The 22,888-nt window shown below is 42.5% G+C and overlaps 1 protein-coding gene across 10 annotated transcripts in view; it reads right to left on the bottom strand.

The window, feature by feature from the left end:
- Positions 1-9,248: 9,248 nt before the first annotated feature.
- Positions 9,249-22,888, bottom strand: part of ARFIP1 (ADP ribosylation factor interacting protein 1) — an 85,547-nt gene continuing 71,907 nt past the window's right edge. For all 10 annotated transcript variants that reach the window (XM_043545829.1, XM_043545830.1, XM_043545833.1 and 7 more), the window contains 2 exons: positions 21,916-22,090; positions 9,249-10,823 (listed from right to left, as the gene is read on the bottom strand). In XM_043545829.1, coding sequence (XP_043401764.1) covers positions 10,668-10,823; positions 21,916-22,090 — 331 coding nt within the window. In that variant the 3' untranslated portion in view covers positions 9,249-10,667. The remainder of the gene's footprint in view (positions 10,824-21,915; positions 22,091-22,888) is intronic.

Genomic DNA, 22,888 nt, shown 5'->3' with positions numbered 1-22,888 from the left:
AGGGTGAAAACATGCATTGACCTGTGACCAGCCACTTTAGCCACCCACTTTGTACTATGGATATAGCAATGGGAGGGTGACCTGCCCTCAAGTCTACATAGTCCTCCAGCCCACAACTCCTGTTCCTCTCTCTCTTCTGGCCTTTCAGTCTCCTCACTTTCCTCCCACTTTTTCTCTATGGACCGGAAGCTACCTACTATTTCTATACCCTTGCTCAATGTTTAACCCTTCTTCTTGTGTGTGGACAGCTCCACTTCCACAACTTGCTCAAATCAGTCTCGACTGGCCCTTTGAAATGAGTCCCTCCTAGCATGTTGCCAGGCAGCTGGAGAAGCACCAGAATGCTAATTAATAGTTGGGCTGAGTATACATGCCCAGGAGCACGACTTTAGCAAGAGCACATATATGCACATTTATAAGACTCTCACAGAGGCTGGCAGAGCAGGGCATCTGTTCGACAACAGAGCAGTGCAGTGCAGGGAACAGCTCAAACATTTGAAGACCCCCCATGTTGCAAGGGCAAGGCCACGAACAGTAGGTCTGGTGACATGCCTAGCACTCGCTTCTCCCCCTCTCCCCACCAAGGAACTTGACAGGGAGCTTGTCACAGCCCCTAGTATGGAGCCTTCCATCTCACATGACATCCTCCTGCAAGAAGAGGGTCTCACTGTGAAGCTGGAGAAAGGAGAAGTTAATGGGACCATAGGGAACTCACTGTCCCAGGAGTATACCATGGAACAACCCAGCAGGATGGATTAGCATTTAACATTTGGAGCCCAGTTTCTGAGGATTGGTTTGGGGATGGACCCAGTGACCAGCCTGGAGAGACGGAACTTGGAGAAAGAGCAGACCAGGACCAGGGCACCGAGCCACAGCCTGTAAGAGATCCCATCACTTTTATTAATATTATTGCCACATGATTAAATCTTTTGGGCTTTTAGGGTGGGATTTCAGTTTATGATTAAATTTTGTTATGAGGAGGATGTTACAGGTTCAGGCATGTTTATCCTGAGTTGATAGTACTACACAAGAGATCCCCTAGGACTCATTCCCTCCCTCTCCCCAAGCTCAATCTCACCCCCACTTCTACTGCACGCTTTCAAAGAGGGATGCTAAATAAAGGGGAAAAAAATTAAACATTGTTTCTCCTGCCTAGAGTTAACTACACAAAGATTCCCACAGAGCTTGCTCCCTCCATTCCTGTCCCCGCATCACCTCATGCCAGCTTTTGGGGATCTTCTTTGCAGAACGTACAGCCATGACTAGGTCTGTCACTGATGCTGATCCCTTTGGCCCTAAATTCTCAAGGAATGTGGGATAGATGCTATCTTGGCAGAAGCTTTTCCGGGTCATGAAGGTCTTGTTTATTTCTTCTATAATAAGTAGGGCTGATAGTTTAGACATTTAGAAAGAGTTCATTCTGAACCTCCTCTCCAGTCAGTTGCAGAGTTCAAATTACACAGGTGTGAGGTGACAGCTTTGGCTGTCACTTACAATTGATGGAGTTTTACCACATCAGTGACTCCAACAGAAGAGTGAGGAGGCTTTACAACTGAATAAGACCACCACATGGAGATGAATACAAACAGAAACAATAGCTCTGAGATGTGTGAATTACTCCATTCATCTCAGTAGGTGTTCCCACCCCCTTTAGAGTGTTTTAGAGCCTCAGATATACATGAAGTATGCCCCCTCTCAGCTCCCCACCCAAAGTGGCGGGACTTCTCTAGATCCTGGCTCAGGGGGGGATTTGCCCCCCTCAACCCCCAACCCTGTTTACATGGGGGGTCCAACCCCTGCAGATGGTCATGGACCCCCTCAGGAGAGCCAAGAGTCCCCAGATCTGGGCACACACCCAGAAGGGGAGAATGTGGGGCTGACAGGTGCCACTGCGTTACCCTGCCACTCACCGAAACATTCCCCCTTATCCCAGAATCCCACCTCTACTCCCCCAACCCTGACACCTCCCTCACCTGAGTCCCCAACCTCTCTCCCCTCTTCAGAAAACCCTTCCCATCACTGCAGTCCCACACTCCTATCCTAATATCCTCCCAGGAAGTATTCACGTCTAATGACAGGTTTCAGAGGAGCAGCCATGAGCCTGTATTCGCAAAAAGAAAAGGAGAACTTGTGGCACCTTAGACAATAACAAATTTATTTGAGCATAAGCTTTCGTGAGCTACAGCTCACTTCATCGGATGCATCCGATGAAGTGAGCTGTAGCTCACGAAAGCTTATGTTCAAAAAAATTTGTTAGTCTCTAAGGTGCCACAAGTACTCCTTTTCTATTCACGTCTAGTTATCCCTCCCTCCTGAAAGACTTGATTATCTTCCCCCCCAAAATAAAACTGCTACCCATGACTCAAACACTGAAGCAACCTCTGGCCCTTTGGTATATGTCTACTCTGCAATTAGACACCCATGGTAGGCCTCTACCAGCTGACTTGGGCTCATAGGGCTCTTGCTAAGGGGCTGTTTAACTACAGTGTAGACGTTTGGGTTCCAGCTGCAACCTGAGCTTTGGGACCCTCCCCGCTTGCAGAGTCCTAGAGCCTGGGCCCTAGCTTGAGCCCAAACATTTACACTTCAATTGAACAACCCATTAGCCGGAGCTTGAGTCAGCTGGCGCCAGCCAGGGTATTTAGACTATGCCTACACTAGAGACCTTACAGTAGTACAGCTGTGCTGATCTTGTGTGTAGCTGCTCTATGCCAATGGGAGAGCTCTCCTGTCGACATAGTTAAACAACCCCAATGAGCGGCTGTAGCTATGGCAGCAGAAGCTCTCCCGCTGGTCACGGGGAGATTGATGCCAATTCCAGGAGACTCCATGCCAATTCTGGAGGGTTGGCAACCCTAATAGCGCTGTGCACACTACCACTTATACTGGTGAAACTTATGTCCCTCAGCGGTGTGTGTTTTTCACACAAGTTTTGCAGACTTAAATGGTAGTGCAGACATGGCTTTAATTGCCATGTAGACATACCTTCAGCCTAAAACTCCTTTTGTCCTAGGGGCGGACATGTGGTTAACTTATCCTTAGTTAGGTTAATAGAAAAGTGAGTTCACAACCATCAATGTCACCTAGGACTGTCATTCATCCAGTCTTTAGCACCTCTCCAGTTTAAAGAAAAGGAGTACTAGTGGCACCTTAGAGACTAACAAATTTATCTGAGCGAAGTGAGCTGGAGCTCACGAAAGCTTATGCTCAAATAAATTGGTTAGTCTCTAAGGTGCCACAAGTACTCCTTTTCTTTTTGCGAATACAGACTAACACGGCTGCTACTCTGAACCTCTCCAGTTTAAGTACAAGGCAGTAGTTTCTTTGAGGGGGCTGTAACTTGGGAACCCTACAGTCAAATGACCACTAATATAGATCATTAATACTACCCTTGCCTCTCCCCGCCTCCCCGGAACCATGATGCACACCAAATTTCAAACCAACCTAAGGAACTATTCTGCTTTTAGAGTACTTATAAATGTCAAGCTAAAAACAGATAAAAATATCTAGCTCTGTGCAAAAAAAATACCAAAAACCCGCCACCTAGAAACTTTAAAAAATTTGTTTTTCAAGGCTTCATCTCTGAAACCTCTGGCTCAAACGATACTAAATTTGGGTCACTATCCCTACCCTGCACCCTTTGCAGGAACATCAAATTTCAAAGGAATCCAACTAAACATACTGATTTTTTGAGGACTTAGCCCTGGTCTATACTACAAACTTATGTCAGTATAACTACATCGCTCAGGGGTGTGGATGTAGTTATACAAACCTAACCCCTGGTGTGGAAAGCACTATGTTGACAGCAGACTTCTCCCATTGACATAGCTTCCACCAGCTCTCCTGACAGAGCAGGTAGCTGTACTGCTGTAGCACTGCAAATGTAGACAAGCCCTTAGAAAAGTCAACCTTGAAACAGAAGTCATGATGCAACCTTAACTACAGAGGTGTTGCTGTACCACTATAACCATGACAAGACTTAGGGCTTAGCTACACTTGAGAGTTAGAGCGCATTGAAGGAGCCCCGGGCGCACTAGCTCACTACCCGTCCACACTGGCAAGGCACGTAGAGAGCGCTCCTGGTACTCCACCTTGGCGAGTGGAATAACGTTTGCTGTGCCCCCGCTGGACGCCAGTGTGGACGCCCTGTTCTGTTAGTGCGCTCTGATCAGCTTCCAGAAGTGTCCCACAATGCCTGTGCTAGCCACTCTGGTCATCACTTTGAACTCTACTGCCCTGCCCTGAGGTGACCAACCGTCAGACCCACCCTTTAAATTCTCTGGGAATTCTGAAAATCCCCTTCCTGTTTGCTCAGCCAGGCGTGGAGTGCTCTCAGCGAATCTTTCCAGGTGACCATTCCTCCACGCACCAGGCAATCCCTAGTATGGAGCAATGGCGAGGTGCTGGACCTCATCAATGTTTGGGGGGAGGAAGCTGTCCAGTCCCAGCTGCACTCCAGACGTAGGAATTACGATACCTTTGGGCAGATATCAAGGGAAATGATGGAAAGGGGCCATGACTGGGACGCACTGCAGTGCAGGGTTAAAGTGAAGGAGCTGCGGAATGTCTACTGCAAAGCCCGTGAGGCAAACCGCCGCTCCGGTGCTGCCCCTGCGACCTGCCGTTTCTACAAAGAGCAGGACGCGATACTTGGGGGCGACCCCACTCCACTCCGAGTACCACCATGGACCCTTCAGAGACCAGTTCAACAAGGCAAGAGGAGGAGGAGAAGCAGCAGCAAAGCAGGAGCGAGGGTGCTGAGGCTGAGGAAGACGCTCCAGAATCCCTAGATGCATGCAGCCAGGAGCTGTTCTCAAGCCAGGAGGAAGGTAGCCAGACGTGACAGCCAGTGCTTGGGGAAGGACAAACACCAGAGGAGGTTCCTGGTAAGCGGCTTTTATTTTGGGAAGGAAGTTATTCGGTGCGGGCTCTTGGGGTGAGAAGGGTTAGGGCTGCATGCATGCCTAGATGTGGAATAGGGCGTTGCTGTGCTCTCTCACAACACGGTAAACGGCCTCAGTGATCTCTTCAAAGGTCTCATCCAGAACTTGGCCAATGCGCTTGTGCGGGTTTTGTGGGAGAGCCACCGTGGTCCTTGTCCCAGTAAGGTTAACTTGTCCATGCCACTGTGCCATGAGGGGCGGGGGGACCATTGCTGCACACAGGCAAGCTGCATAGGGGCCAGGGCGGAAGTCACATTGCTGTAGAAGACCCTCCCTTGCTTCCCAGGTCACCCTCGGCAGCGAGATATCTTCCAGGACAAACTCCTGTGGAAAATGTGGGGACAGTGTTCCGTATAGGGACCCCCTGCTGCTGTTGGCTCTCCCCAAGGCACAGAAACCCAGAGGACAGTCCAGCCGGGAAACAATCAGTCACACTTGACCCTGTGCTTACTCAGCATTTTGGGGCTCCTGTGAGTTACGTGCGCTCGCTTTGGGACAGGCAATTTATGCTATTGTGTAGACTGTAATTGCCCTTAAGTATGGGGGAATCATTGCTCTGTCTAGTGTGAACAATGCTGCCTCTGTTAAGTGTTGCATTTTGCCCTTACAGATGCAACCTTGAGATCTCAGTCGTCCATGTCATCACCAACCAAAAGACTCCAAAGAATCAGAAAGGCCACGTAGAACACTCAACCCCCATCACCATGCAGTGTAGCCATCCTGAAGTGCAGCACTCATTGCACAGCACTCCAGACAGGAAGGCTGAGTATGATAACAGGACATATGCAAACCTGTTATTGTACCGTTCCCCACCCCACCCCCTGGCCCTTTCTGTTTCCCAAGCAGTTGTGTTTCTTTTCAATAAATGGATTTTTTGGCTTTGAAAATGCTTTATTATTGCATAAAGTAAAAGATACCTTAGCCCAAGAAAGAAACAGGCACTGCAAGTCAGCGTAGCAAACCCAGATTCCTACTAACATTGGAACCACTGTACTTCACTCCCATGCAGGGCACCAGACATTACTCAAATTGCTCCCTCAAGGCATCCCTAATCCTTGCAGCCCCGCGCTGGGCCCTCTAATAGCCCTGCTCTCTGGCTGTTCAAATTCAGCCTCCATGTGTTGAACCTCCGAGTTCCATGCCTGAGTGAATTGTTCACCCTCCCTTCACAAATGCTATGGAGGGTACAGCACGCGGATATAACCGCTGGGACATTGTCATGGGCCAGGTCCAGCTTCCCATACAGAGAGTGCCAGCGGCCCTTTAAACAGCCAAAAGCACACTCCACAGTCATTCTGCACCGGCTCAGCCTGTTGTTGAACCGCTCCTTGCTGCTGTCAAGGCTCCCTGTGTAGGGTTTCATGAGCCACGGCATTAAAGGTTAAGCAGGGTCTCCAAGGATCACAATGGGCATTTCAACTTCCCCTACGGTGATCTTCTGGTCTGGGAAAAAAGTCTCAGTTTGCAGCTTCCTGAACAGGCCAGTGTTCCGAAAGACGCGTGCGTGATGCACCTTTCCAGGCCATCCTGTGTTAATGTCAATGAAACACCCACGGTGATCCACAAGCGCCTTGAGAACCATAGAGAAATACTCCTTCCGATTAACGTACTCGGAGGATAGGTGGGCTGGTGCCAGAAATGGAATGTGTGTGCCACCTATCGTCTCTCCACAGTTAGGGAAACCCATCTGTGCAAAGCCATCCACAATGTCATGCACATTACCCAGACATGGTTCTTCTGAGCAGGATGCAATTAATGGCCCTGCAAACTTGCATCAACACGATTCCAACAGTCGACTTTCCCACTCCAAACTGGTTAGTGACTGATCGGTAGCTGTCTGGAGTTACCAGCTCCCAGATTGCAATAGCCACCCGCTTCTCCACCGTCAGGGCAGCTCTCAATCTCGTGTCCTTGCACCACAGGGTGGGATCGAGCTCACCACACAGTCCCATGAAAGTGACTTTTCTCATCCGAAAGTTCTGCAGACACTACTCGTCATCCCGGACTTGCATGATGATGTGATCCCACCACTCAGTGCTTGTTTCCCGAGCTCAAAAGTGGCGTTCCAGTGGTGAGCATGTCCATGAACGCCACAAGCAAACTCGTGTCATATGCGTTACTAGAGTCGATATAGTCGGAGCCCTCATTGTCACTTTGGATCATAAGGAATAACTCGACTGCCAAATGTGACGTGCTGGTGAGACTCGTCAGCATACTCCTCAGCAGTTTGGGCTCCATTCCTGCAGACCGAAAGGGAAGACAGAGCGCGCAGTACAAAAAATGTTGAAAGTACACCAAATATGGACGGAAGCACAGGGATTGCTGGGATGCGAACTGATGAATCACGGGGTGTTGGGACAGGACCCAGAATGTCTGGCACCCCCTACCGGCGCTGTGGCTTGTGGAAGAGGTGCTCTGTGGGATAGCTGCCCATAATGCACCGCTTCCAATGCCGCTGCAGGTGCTGCAAACGTGGCCACGCCAGTGTGCTTGCAGCTGTCAGTGTGGACAGACTGCAGCACTTTCCCTACTGCGCTCTCCAAAGGTGGGTTTAACTCAAAGTCCTCTACATCTGCAAGTGTAGCCATGCCCTTAGGCCTGGTCTATGTTACACAGTTAAATCAACTTAAGCCACCTTGCATCGAACTAGTTGTGGAGGAGTCTTTGCTTAAATTTGGCTCCAGGGGATGTAAGTGCCTCTGTACACCAATTCAGTGACACCATCTCCCCAAGCAGCAGAGTCACGGTCAATGTAATTAGTGCCACCTTGGACATGCAGTGCCACCTTAGACATGGAATTGCTCATGTCAGCCATTACTGGCTTTCAGGAGCTGTCCCACAATACCCCACACTGACAGACAACACAATCAATACAAGCACTCCTGGTGAGGTTGGGCACAAGCAATTTAATAACTGTGGTGACTGTATGCTGACATAAATTAGGTTGACAATTTTGTAGTGTAGACATAGCCACAGAGGTGTACAGCATCTATATAAGGAGTACTAGTGGCACCTTAGAGACTAACCAATTTATTTGAGCAGTGTAGCTCACGAAAGCTCATGCTCAAATAAATTGGTTAGTCTCTAAGGTGCCACTAGTACTCCTTTTCTTTTTGCAAATACAAACTAACACGGCTGCTACTCTGAAAGCATCTATATAGGTACTTATTAGCTCCTATAACTCTAGTATCTGAACACCTGGATAAATAAGAGTATGGACAGCCAAATGCAAGTATTAAGAAAACAATCAGCAAGATACACCTATAGGAAACTCTCTTATCAGAGATATTAGAATTAGTTGGGCTGTAAATATTAGTTTTGAATACAAAACACATCAGCTTCCTGACCCATTCCATGAGTAGTACATAGAATGAGTTAAGGGAGTGCAGGAAGAAAGTAAAATTAATACTGATGTAATATTTGGAATGTCTTATCTAGCAATTCAATATCCAAGCAGGTCTAACAGCAACACTAGCAGTTAATCGTCTTGCCTAAGGGGGCAAGATAAAGAACAGGAATTTAAACGGAGTTTGCACTCACCATTCCTGCCCAGTTATTTCTTCCCAGGCCAGGGTTACGCTGACGCAGTACAAGTTTCAGCCTTAAAAATCCAATTCAGGTGAGGAAGATATACTGAGAGGTGTATTTTAGAAGAATTATTTTTCCTTTACTGCTCTGATAGTTGGCATTCAAGTACCAGCGTAGGAGTCTACAACCTTGATGTCTCTGCTCTCTCTCTGCCCTCAATGAGTCTCCTGTGCAGTCACATGGCTATTTGCAAAAGACACTTCTCCTGCACAGTCACACACACAAATCCAATGCTGTTAGAGATCGTGGACTTCATAGCAACAGTGCTCCAGTCCCAAAAAGAAGGAAGCACTGGAATACACTTCCAGTACTATCATGGATAAGTGATAGTACCAGAAGTACTGGAATGTCATTCAAAAGCACTAGGATGGCATTGCAGAGTATTCTGGCACAACTGAAGCCCTGCAAAACAGTAATTATGAACAAGGAATCCACGACAACAGCAGTGATGTGCATTCATGCTTAATAATAGTATCAGCTCACATTTTTAAGTGGCTTCAGCATAAAATCACTGACATTTATTCACAAGTAGATTTTTTTTGCACTGGGTTTTAACTTGCATATAATGTCAACTCGCCCTGTGGTAGGTTATAAAACCGTTACCATGCTCCCAGTGCTCATTTACTGAAATGGAAGGGTTCACCTGGTGGTTCTCTGAGCTTTCGCTGCAGAGAATTACAGCAGAATTCTATCCGTAGTTATTGACAGAGAAAAAGGTACTGCAGCAAACACCTTTAATATGAATAAAAAATTCACAATGGAGGTACATTCTGGGGAAATGTAAAAGGAATGATTACAAGAGAAAATCTGACAGAATACAAAAATAAAGACGGCTCTGCCAGACTATGAATCTAATGAGGAATGACGTAAATATGTTTGATTTATAGTTACATTATTGTGTTAAGCATTGAAAACAAACTTTTAAGAAACATCAGCTGAAAGACACGAACATATAGTACATAAATCATACCGTCCACATAAGTTGTAAATAATAGTCCTTAAGTACTTCATTTTACTTAATAGAACACAAAGTAATGGAACATGTGCAAATGAGAACGCTCACATATACTGACTTTAAAATGCCTATGATAAAATTAACATATATAGTTACATTTAATAAGGATTACACTACTGATGGAGAAATGAAACATACAAATATCAGCCACATTATCCCTGGTGCTGAAGTATGCTCTGCAGTTAATCATACTGGCCCTATTTTTCTCTCAAATAAGCATCACAATCCATCAATGTTAACCAAAGTTTTATCTTATTCTAAAGTGTAGAAAGAAATATAGCATTATGTAGTATTCTTTCCTTTGTTGGGAACAGAGACAAAAAGGGCTCTCTTGTGGATTATGTACACTGGTTGAAAAGTATCTTATGAAAAGGCACATATCTGTGATTTAAGGCTAGTATGGTATTTGTTTCATGCAGAAAGTAACATTTAAAAATGGAATTAGTATGGTAAGTGGTTGGATTCACCTAGCTAGCCACTTGGTGCAAAGCTAAAATGTGTGCTTAGAAGCCTCAGACTGACAGTGATTCTCGCTTCTTTAGAGTTTTTGTTTTTAAATATACAATGGATAGATAAAGACCTACCTTCTAAAAAGGTATTTGCTGCAATTCCATGAGTCAATCAGCCATCTATTACAGCTGTTGCCTCTGTGCAGGTACTGCATGAAGGCCTTATATTATTACTCTGAAAAATATTCTTTTTACTCTCCTTTTTAAAACACAATTACATGAAAATGATTCATTAAAGATGTTTAATATATTCATATATAAAATATCAGATGTTGGTACAAATCATGTAAACCTCCCTTTGGAAATATTTTGACTAGCCACCACAATGACCAGAAACCACAACAGTGCAAATCTATATTTTTTGTTTAACTACAGAAATAGCCATCAACCCTCACATACAAAAGGAGTACTGAAAATCTGAAATGACAGAAATTATGCTTGGGCACCTGAAAGCCACCACCCTGCCACCATATTCAATTACAGTATTACAAAAGGGGAAAAATTAAAGCTGTTTGTGCAAGAATCACTGCAACAGTCCTTCTACCCCAACCTCTTAATTTTTATCAGATGTACAGATTCTAGGTTAAACAATGCTCTTCTTTTCTGGTTTGATCACTGTTCTTCAAGCCAGGATGGAGCATCTACTCCAGGAGTTTTCAATTTGATGTGGAACTGTTTAAGTGTCTGTTCAAGCTGCTTCTGATTCCCAGAGAAGTATGCAGCAACAGCATTGTGGAACAGAACAAGCTGATTGTGCAATACTTTAACCTGTGGACAAGGACAGAGGGAGTTAAAGATGAAGAGGCACTTGATTGACACTTGAGGCTTCAGACATAAGAGATTTATTGGATGTACAAATTTAAAAATTCGTACTCTAAACTAACAGACGAGTTATTCAATACACATTTAACATTTTATACAAAAATCCAACCTTTTGTGATACTATCTGAGGGTCATTAGGGTCTATTAATTCAAAAAAATTCAATTCCCCACTTCAAGATTTTTCCGGTCACAATGAAAACTAAGGTAATATAAGAGAGAGTATTTGTTTAAGGGCATGACTACACTGGAAACTTCAAAGCGCTGTGGCGGGAATGCTCCTGTGGCAGCGCTTTGAAGTGCGAGAGAGTTCTCCCAGCGCTCCTGGTAATCCACCTCCACGAGGGGATTAGCCCCAAATGCTGGGAGCGTGGCTTCCAGCGCTCGGAGCCTGTCTACACTAGCGCTTTAAAGCACTCAGATTTGCTGCGCTCAAGGGGGTGATTTTTCACACCCCTAAGCCAGCAAGTTAGAGCGCTCTAAAATGTAAGTTTACACTCTGCAGCCATTTATTCTAAATATGTTTGAACACGTTCTTGTATTTAGCTCTTACTTTATTTTCATGCAGAAAGCAGCGTACAGATATGCTTATAAAGTCTTTGTTAACATTAGCAAGAGGCTTACATTCTCTCCTATTAGGAGGCAACTATATTTGTTGATGTCTGAAATACTCTCTCTCATTTAGGTATTATAATAAATTCAACCCACACTGCAATACTTTTTGCAATAAATGATAAAAGATTTGGCAAGTGAGAATATATATAAGCTTTATTAGTTCCCGAGAGCTACCAATTTTTCTCAAAATAAATCATGAAGACATGGGTTTAGTGCTTGTGACAATCGGACTACAACCTGTTACAGCTAGGCCTAGCAAAAGCAAGATTCCTCACACATCCTACCAATGCAACTAAATTCTGACATGCAACAATCGTGCTACTCTAGTTTGGGGCTCCTCTAAAAACAAAAATGGCAATAGCACTGAACTGATTGCTGAATCTGTGATATACTAGAGAATAGCCAAAGACCAAATTCAGCTTCACTTGTAATTTAAGAGCACCTGTTGTTCCTCAATGACTGAGCTGACATTAAGGGGGAGATTTTCAAAGGCACACAGCAGTCAGGCACTTAACTTTCATGTGTGCCTTTGAAAATCTCCCCCTAGGTCACTTAAGACCCATACATATTACATCTAACACCACCAGTGTATGGATAGGAGTGTCTAACATATACAATGTGAACAGGAATATGTTCACAAAACATTTCTAGGGAATAGGGTTACAGCCTAACATGACAGATTTGTAGTATAGTCAGGCCCTTAATTTGTCATGTAGTGTAGTGAGCAGCCCTTTCTGAATGGACACTGCTGGTCTCAGTTATTATCACAAAAGCATATATTACAACTATTTCTTCTCCCAATAAATGTTCACCCCATAATATACCCATTTTGCCCAGGACCTGTCATCTTGCTTTTGAAACACTAGGTAGTCCATCTACTCACTAGGTAGGATGTGACTAGTCACTGTGCCAGCAAGCAATCCACTAAGTAGCATAATGATAATCAAACTAAATACTTGGATAGATAGGCTAACAATTCATTAAAGATGTCAAATCTGTGTGCAATTTATAAATGCTGGTGGACCAAATCCACTCACCAGTGACATTTGTCCCCTCAGAGATAATATACATAGGCACTCATTTTTAAAGTGCCTATCTTGTTTATGCAAAAAGAAAAGGAGTACTTGTGGCACCTTAGAGACTAACCAATTTATTCGAGCATAAGCTTTCGTGAGCTACAGCTCGAAAGCTTATGCTCAAATAAATTGGTTAGTCTCTAGGGTGCCACAAGTACTCCTTTTCTTTTTGCGAATACAGACTAATATGGCTGTTACTCTGAAACCTATCTTGTTTATGTGACCTTGAGGAAACAAAAAGTCACTTTTCCGATGTATTCTGCTTCATTTGAATCATAGGTCTTTTTCCATCAGAGTGCTGTTAGGTAATCCAGCCCAGCTCCCTGCCAGCGCAGGATTGTTCCCTATATAACCTCCCGCTGTATCATATAATTGAACCAGGATTGTTTGTTACATTGTGCAACAAGGTTATATTGATACAAGTTTAAAATACTTGAGATCCTTGTTTTCAATCATTTGCTACATGATTCCAGACAAAATGCAACAGACAAATGAAAATCTCATCTCAATAGGACAGCTTGCTTTTACCTCACAGAAGTGAAGAAATTCAGGAACAAATGAATGTTTGTCCTTAAGCCCATTCGTTTGCTTATCAGCAACTGAAGACACTTCTATGCAAAAGTCTGAAGCAGGTGTGGAATCATAGGCATCTTGTGCAGACCCACACTCCTAACCTAACATTTTAAAAGTATACCAAAAGGGAGAATTGCCCAGTGGAAGTCTGCAACACCAAGTCTGTCTTTGCAAGAGATCAGACAAACCAAAAAGGGTGAGTCTCCCATTTTGTCACTTCCAATGCCCCAGTTCTTCATCTCACTCCTCTATTAAACACTCTATCTAACTATGGTCTACTTCTTCCCAGTCACCTTCATCTGATTCGACTTCATTTTCCTCTTCCTTGTGTCACAATTCCTTCACCAACATGACTTAGTGATGATCTGCTTGCCTCATTGTCTTAATCTCATTTGAGCTAAAATGCTGGATCAACTCTTCCACTCACTTACTCGGTCTGGTCTTCACTAAACACTATTCCAACTCTAACCTCTCCACTGAGATTCCCCTCTGACCATCATCTAGTCTCCCTCAATATTGTCCACCTACTTAGACTTGTTTGATATTGCCTGGGCTGAGTATTTGGGCTGGATGGGTTTCTGTTTAAATTTAGTGTTCTGTACCATGGTTTGTTTAGATAATTTGTAAGGTGCTTATGGAACCAAGATTAGAAAATAAAGAGTCATCTGGGCTATAAATCCAAGTACTTAAATTAATTAGTAAGTGGAAGATCTCTCTCAATCTTCTCATAAATGTTATGAAATTCCAAAAATCGTTCAGTGGCACAAATCTGTACATTATCCTTGTTTAAAAAACAGGCAACTATGTTTACTGAATTTAAGTATCTTTATAAAGTTCTACTACAGATTCTTTCTAAATTATACTGATGTCAAATACATTCTATGAAGTTAGACCTGGATAAATCCAGAGTAACAGAAATTAGTTTCAGGGCCACACTGTTTTGTTTTAATTCCTAGTATGTTCTCTTGATCTTCCTGTGTACTGTATTGGCAATGCTTGATGCAAGTGAAAAATGGCCACATCTATACAGTCTTAAAATGCAGGCTCCCCTCCACTGACCACTTCAAACTGACCAATATCAGTTTAATTTGACAGTTTCTAATCACAAAGGTGGACACGCTTCCATTTCTGAATTTCACTATCAGATGACAGTGAGTTACGTGAGGGGCGAGGGGGAAAGGACGGCGTGTGTTAAAAGGGTCAGGGGCACTCTGTTAAACGGGAGAATAAAGAAAGGCTACTTTACCAGTAAGTTACAGTGCTTTGAGGGTGCTGTCTATACAAAGTCACTCTCCTAGGATGAAGTACCCCAGGTACTATGAACTACCAGAACCTACTGGAAAGCTCTGGCTGCCCATTGTGGGCTGCAGAAGTACTGCCTCATGGCATCAAAATAAGGATGTTATAGAGGCAACAGTCATGACTCCAAAGTTAAGGCTGAGTTTTACACTTGAAGCAGGGATTCACACCTCATTTTATGTATCAAAAATGCATCATACCACCCTCCCCCCAAACTACAGCACTTATTCCAAATATCTACACATAAATCCATAAATTCAGGAATTTAAATTAATAATCCGCTGCAAAATCCTACCTCAGAGCCTCACCATGGCGCAGCGGTGACCCTGGCTGTCTGACAGCTATGGTAGCAGGGCGTATGCCCTGGTAGGTCTAACCATGCTACAAAGGTGTCTGACTATCCAATCCAGGGAGGGGGACTGCTCTCTCAGAGGAAAGAGCGCTTTTCCTTCTCCTTAGAAGTTGAAGGCTAACTAAGCTTGAAGAGGTATGCATGCCTGCCTGCCTGCCTAGCCAGTGGGATGGCTTGAAGTTAACGGCTAAAAAAACACGAGTAAATGGGTCTTAGGTGGTGGAGCGGAAATTGAGCAACGAGAGGTTGCTAAAAATGTCAGTTGCTAGGTCAACATGGAAAAGGACAACCCTCGCTGTGTGTACTTACAATTGTAGGTCGCTGGTGAGGGAGGAAATGTTAAACCATCTGATGGAGGAAAAGAAAAGGATAAGATGCAATCCTGGTTGGCCTCCAAGAAGATGGGAAGATGACATTGTTAAACGTTTTGGACGAACGTGGAGAAGAAAGGCAAGAGTGCGAGAAGAATGGCGGATGTGTTGCAATCGGCACAGTCTTAATGACAGCTGAAGACCGATCGATCCAGTGGTAGATTAAGAATTGGTCCTTTCAGAAATTTACCACATTGGGTCAGTCTTTTTGCTTCTAATGATTTTAATAATGGACCATCTCTTTTCTTTTTCACACCTCCCAGATAACAAAAACTCACTGAAATCTTTGTATATAAGATATATCTGGAAAAAATTAGGATTTATGGTCATTTTTTGCTGCTCTTTTTCATAATTGAAAGTTTCTCCTTCAGCAGAGGCTGACAAATCACGTTCTTCAGAATGCCACAAAGAACCTATTTCAAAATGGCAGCCATCTTCTATGGCTTCTAGTGCGACAGAGGCCACAGGCAGCTGTTACCAAAATGGCCACCATCTCTCATTGTTTTCAGTGGGACTGAAGATGCAGGCTGCCCTTAGCAACAATGGCCACCGCTTCCACTCACCTGATCCTCACATTGTTTCTCATTGCCTTTGAAAGCACTGGGCACTACCATCTTCCTTGAGGGCAGCTTGGCATCACTCTCATTTGAAACAATGGGGAGATGCCGACTATTTTGAAAGATGACAATTTGAGTTTCTCTGAAGGAGAATATTTTATTTTTCTGTCTGTGCTAACAGATAAACATTTAGTTAGGATAATGGCAAAAAGTGACCATTAATTCTAAATATTTATTTAAAATAAAAGCTACCCTTCGCACTAGATTTACGCAACTTGAAGGACAAATCTGGTGTGCATGTACTGTTGGGCATGCATGTGCTGGGGAACATGATGGATGAGGAGGAAAACTCGGGTGTACACTGCCTCTTTTGCAGTGCTCTGTCACTGCAAAGCAGCTACAAAATCCATCTCAACTGGCCAGTATAATCTGGATGATTTGTGCTGCTCTGGAGTGGCTAAAGCAGCTAGAGCATACCAGTGATGCAGCTCCTAAAAGTTAAATAAAGTTTAAGGCTGATACTATATATCTTCTACTTTATAGAACTATCATATGGTAGCATTCTCTTTGCATTTCTAGTTTAGTGTACGTGTTCAAACTTTTCAATTAAAAAACAAGGAAATTCCAAGACAAAAAAACTAATTTAAATGGCATTAAGTTGAGAATTCATATGAATAAACTCTGGGTAAAATACATTACAATAATGTCATTATCCCCAAACCAAATGTTAAAAATCTAAGACATTCAGAATTAAGTTTAAACTTAGAAGAAATCCAAATATGTTAAGGGTAGGCCACCAAAACAACTCTAATTCTGCCCAGTAGTGATACAGGGGAGGAGGGCAGCTTGGGGGGGGAGAGGGGAGAACACGGAAGAAAGGAAAAAATGTATTTTTAAAAAAATCCATTAAATCTAATCTGGAACCACAAATACTAGAATTGTTTATTATAATCATATGGCTATTGAATTGTGTAACAATTCTGCACGATTATTGTCATTATATTACTGCCTAGAAGCACTACTGATACTATGGCTACACTGTTCAAGGCCCTATACAAACACATAAGGGACAGCCCCAAAGAATTTACAATCTAAACAGACAAGGCCAGACACCATTTGATTGTCTGAGTGCCCTACCTATAAGGGCTTCTACAATAGGTGTGAACATGTTTTTATCCATATGAATGTAAGACTGCTTCCTTCAGACTGCTTTGAGTTAAGATTTTACCACTTCAGCATTTTGAATAGCTAAGGCTCTTAAAAGGAGAAAAAAAAAGCTCTAGAATTAAAAAGTTCTCATGTATAATTTATTTCAGCACCAAGACCAACTATATTAAGTCAGAAATGTATTGATTCATGTCTATTCTAGAGCTATAGATGTACTAATACAGCTTAATGTTCCTACTGCATTTGATAACATTGCTCATACTGTATTTTTAGAATTTTCTTCACATGCAATAAGTCTGGCATATGAATGAAGGCTTTCCAAACCAAAGATGCATGACAAGCAGGCTCTTTACAAGTCACTGACCCAAAATATTAGGCCAGTATCGACTATCGCTTTTTCAATGATCCCCCTTTATTTTAATCTTCTCTTCTTCAATTAAAGAGTGGCACTTCTCTTGTGGTATAAAGAGAAGACAGGAAATGGCATACTCCAATTAATAAGGGGCTTACCAAAGCAGCATGTAACCATGTCTTTGCAACTATTTGATAATAGTATTATGCAGACTGTTCCATCACCTTGGCATTTGAAAGTTCTGCAGTTGTTCTTAAACCTAGTCTCCTATATGGTATCCTGAGCTAACAAGTGAAGCAACGGGGTAGCAAAGATTCTCTTACAGCCTTACTCTGGGACAGATACAGACTGAGTCATAATTTGACTAGTTGTAAAATCTGTTAGAGTGCTAGTGACACCCAAATGTTCCTTTGGTAAGACAGGTTTAATGATGTCTCAGCTTTCATAACTACAATGGAAAAATAACCTAAAAGACATAGGTTACCATTTAAATCAAAAGGAAATCGAATTAGAGTGCAGTAATCTCTCTGGATTTCAAGAACATTTCTTCTAACTTTGTTCTTAAGGGCTACCAAATTTATTCTGTGTCGAGCTCAAAGTACTATTTTAGCCTCAAGTTCTATTCCGGTGAAATACTGGTAACATTACATTTTCCAGTATCACATACAGGACACGTACAGTTGCAGCAGAAGCTCCTTTGTTTTTCCTGATAAAAATCCCATCCGCACAGACTGACATGAAAGGAGAGTGGTGATTTAAGACGGATTCATTGGAAGAGTACCATTCTTATATGCTCTGTGATTTAGGAACCTTCCATTAAATCCCAGGAAGCACAACAAGAAATAAGAGTCGTTACATAAAAATAAAGGAAACTAGGAATTATATACAGACAAAGCTACAGGCTGAAAAAATGGGTTCCTATCACAGCAAGTAGCCGTAATCCTGTTTTGGCTTCTTTTCAATGACCCCACAGAGAGAGAGTAGATTTAGAAAACAAAGACGATGTTAGGAGATGGGCCTAAAGATGTATTTAAAATGACATCTCACTATGGCTGTTTTGATTATGAAAGGTACCCTAGAGGCCTCCATTTTCGAATGGTAGCTATAAAAGTCCTAGAGTAAATATTTTGAAGCTTCCAATGCCATGTAGTTGAGAAATACCCAACAGTGCTAAGACTACTAAGCACACAAGAGCAGTTTTTAAAAATCCCTTTTTAAACATAAAAAGCCTTGAGCCAAACCTCTCTCAAAGCTCAAGATAAATCAAGACCAATTGCCAGATTTTACAATTTATGTAGGAAATTGTCCATTTTGAGCCAAACCATTAGTCCTTAAATCTATGTGCAAATTCCACTTATATTTGTTGAAAACATACAGAAAGATTTCACTAATTTTCAAAAAAAACCTTATTAGCACATATTTTCTAAAACTAAATTTTTTAGAGATTACCTCAGTTAAATTTAAAATACAGTGTCGCTGTTTTAGTGTTTAAATAGCTATTTATGTATAAATGTTTATTTTTATGGCAGCAGTACAGAACTCAGGAACTGTGTACTATGCTAGTAAGAAAAAAATGTACAACTCGAACTATCATAAGAATAAAATATCTACTACGTAGGAAGCACTGGAGCTCAAATACTGGTACTAGATCTTGTGTCCAGGAGGAAAGGATGTATTCCCTGTATAGAGGTTGTATTTAGTCAATGAAGGATTCTCCTTCCCCCAACCCCAAATCCTACCCAACCCATACAAGCCCAGAAATTACTTTGGCCTTTTTACTGCAGAATAGAATAGGGCTTCCTTAACAGATTGCAAGTCTCCCGGCTCCAGTGCAGGGTTAACTACAAGGTACCACAAGGCAATTCTCTTCTTCCCTATTTCCAATCCAAAGGCTGTTTGCAGTTTCCTCCACAGTTCTCAGCCCTATTGAGTTATTTGTCCCCCTTATTATAGTAGCAGGAATCAGCGGCTTGTGGGGACAGATTTGGGGACTGCAGGCTGCAACTGCCAATATAATTCTGCTGTTAATCAAGACTCCCCAAAGGAAGAATTCATTAGGGGGTCTCTGCAACATTCCGTTTTATAAAAAACAAGGTGCCAGTAAATGGACTCTTGTGGGTCAATTTAATCTCAAGATTATTCCAACTCCACATTAGATTGGCTGTGTTTGTTAAACTGCACATGTGTGGTGTGTTTATGCAACTTACATTTACACAACCACGAAAACTGCAATTTGATATGGGTATAAAAATGCAAAAGTTCAAAGGAAAAATTTTAACAAGTGCTACCTTCAGCTGTTTTTAAAGTCATACATCAATAGCTCCCCTATAAAACTTAAATAATTTCAACGAGAAAAAAAAGCAAAAAGCCAAACCATATCCATTACATTAAGTCCTTAATCAAAGACTTAACAGGACACAATGAAAGAAAATTATCTCAGTGCACCAGTTTGCAGAAACAAACATTTATCTCCAGTTTCCAGATCAGCATACACTCAAAGTTCAGCTCTTCTGAGAACTAACAGTTTAGTATCTGCATTAACGTTGGGATCTGAGCATCTGATTGCTTCAAGAACATAAATTATAGCATAGTTCTTCCATTTGCAAATAATGTATCAGACACTTCATGGGCTAGGTGCTCATCTGATATTAACAGGAAAAACTCCGATAACACTGAATTTTCAATGGCTGATGATCTGGCCCATTAAGGGTTTGGTGTGCTGTTTATTTGCAGATGGCAGAGCTATACCGGTATGAATGTTCTTGAAGGAATCTGAACTTCTGGTCCTAATGCTGATGCTGGTGTAGTAAAGTATCTTATTTCTCAGAAGAGCTGAATCAGTGGAGCCAGAGCTGGAAACCAGAGGGAACTGGTGTTTTTTGTAAGTGTATGTGCTGAGACTTGTTCTCCTTTTTCCTCTCTCCACTAGTTTATTGCTCTCTACTGCCTTTTCCCATTGTGTTCAGGGCTTAATCTAACTTTTATTGTCTGATTTAGGCTTGGGCTACACTACAGAGATAGGTTGACATAAGGCAGCTCCCGCAGATGTAAGTTGCCCACTACATTGAGCTAATAACTCCACCTCTGCGAGAGGCATAGCATTTAGGTCAAAGTAGTTAGGGTGACACAGTGTCTGCAGACACTGCATTACTTACATTGCCTGCTTGGCCAAAGGCGGGAGGAGTTCCAGCTGTCTGTGCCCCACACAGTTTAAGTAAGTGGAAGCGCTCCTGTGGAGGACATGCACCACCAACACGGGGGCACAGTGTGGACAGGAACCACCACAGTAATTACTACAGTGACTGTATATTGACTTAACTTAGGCCGACTTAATTTTGTAGTGTAAACAAGGCCTTATATTGATGTCAGTGGAGCTAAGCTGTTTTACACCAGCTGAACGTCTGGCCCAAACGACTTTCTCTTGGAAAGTCAGTCAGAGACCTGCAAGGGTTTTAGGGTTGTTGGTTTTTTTAGTTTTTTTTTTTGGTGTGTTTAGAAAACAGCCTGTGTCAGAGTAACAGGTAATGTTACCAGTGTCAAGGCTTTACACTATGAGCTGGTGTGCTACTGAAAATATTCATCCGTTGTTGGAGATAGAGGTTGCTAACTCTCCCTTCCCTATGGGCATTTGCAGTAACTGCAGTTCATAGGAAAGGACTCTAGCCATTCCAGGCACATATCAATATGCCTCAGTTTAGATTTTAAAGACTGTTCTATTTTTATACCTATCTAAGAGGAAATAAGTTTGACAAAATTGATTTTTCCTATCTTCATTTTATCCTAATCCTGACACTGTTATTAACTTCCAAACCCAGGCATGCAGAGATCAGTAGTGTCAGTTAGAAACAAGTAGTAAGATGTTTGCATGAGAACCCTTTATTTTTCTAGTTCACAGGAACAGGGGTGGGGTGGGGAATAACAGTGACGCTTGCACTCCTGAAAAAGAAAAACTCTTGCATGACCAGAAAGAGAGTATGTGAGGGTAAGGGACAGGCAGACAGGAAGGGAAGCAATCCTATCTAGAATCTACGAGAAAGGGAAACTGTTCCAAGAACCAGACCCTTGCGTAGATCTGGGTTGAGGGATGGAACAGCTTTGCTTCTGTGTTGAAGGTGGCATGTAGAACAATCTCTACAGTTTTTCAGTCTAATCCTCATCTAACATTGATTAAAATACACACACATCTTGGTGCCAAAATTATTCTTCTTAATTAGGAGAAAATCAGTTTTGAAATGGTCTCTTTACTGCCCTTCCTCGCTGTCTTTTACACATATCCGTCCCGCAGGCATTACCAAACATTGTAATAATGCTCTGCATTTTGAGCCCACAATCTAATCATAGATCACAATTAGTAAATCAATGTATTGATCACTATTACGTGATAAGTGTGAAAAAGTGCAGTAGAAATACTTTCATATGTTCAAGTAATCTTTCTAATATGCTTTTACTTCAGTAATTTAGAGTCAGGAACTTGAGGTCTCTAACTCCATGAAGGCATGCTCCAATAGCACAATAAGAATCCAGAAACCAATCTAGTTTACTTCTCTTTCTTGTTTTACGTTTTGAAGCAGACTGTATTTCAAGAAAATGTGCTGTTATATCAGATATTGATCTCGGGAGACAGAATCTAGCAGAAAGCAACTCCACTACACAGTGTAGGAGGTGAAGTGGTAGCTTACCTTGTTTTCCTCCAAAAATTTCAATTTGATAGATACATCATTGCGCATTTTGTCATATTTTTCTTTATGCACTTGGAATAGCTGCTGTGACTGTTCAATCTTTGGCAGAGTGTTTGCATCACGGGGACCAAGATTAAGTTCTTCTAGGTCTGTGCGATAGGCATCATATTCAACCCTAAGAGGAAAAAAAAAAGTTAAAATTAGCCACAAAATGTCTCAAAACTTGCACATCAAAACCAGGAGATTAGAAAGAAAGCTGGACCAAATATACAAGTGCATGTAATGCTCATGAAAGGTATTAGAATGACAATGCTTTGTTTATGCATCAAAGCATGTGTACCATACGTGGTAGGCATGTTCCCTCATCAGTACAACTCAGCCACATTATAAGGGTATGTCTTCACTGCAGAGTTAACTTGGGTGATCAGCACCTGCACATGCAAGTTAGCCTAGAACAGGTGTGAGCAGCCGCACTGAAAAGCCACATCCCAGGGTCCTCATTGGTGCCACACTCATCCATAAGTGTTGATGGAGTTTCAGGGGCATATCCCATGGTTCTTTGCACTATAGTAAGCTGAACTGCTGTATGAAAAGGGAATCAGAAAAAAGTCTGTCCTTCTGGGCACAAAGGGATAATTGTGGGAAGGCACTGGAGGACTATCAGCACTTAAATGATTTAGTCTGCATCCTCACTGCAAAAAGGGCAGGTTACCAACCCAGGTGAAAACAGCATCCGGGTTTTAGCCTACAGCCCCAGACGAGCCAGCTAGCCTATGTGAAAGCACCAAATTCTGGGGCAAGGATTGTGTATATGGATGGGAGGAGGGTTAGAGGCAACACCTGAGTAAAAGCTTGCAATACAATCTGCAGTGAAGACATACATTGAAGGACTACTAGACATGACAGGGTAATTCAATCTGTCTGTTCATAAAATCTTTAATCTCTGTCTGCAAATTCAAATACGTGCCAAGGT

This window comes from Chelonia mydas, chromosome 4 (assembly GCF_015237465.2).
Source record: "Chelonia mydas isolate rCheMyd1 chromosome 4, rCheMyd1.pri.v2, whole genome shotgun sequence".
Classification (NCBI taxonomy): Eukaryota; Metazoa; Chordata; order Testudines; family Cheloniidae; genus Chelonia; species Chelonia mydas.
This window is presented reverse-complemented; position numbering and strand designations above follow the sequence as displayed.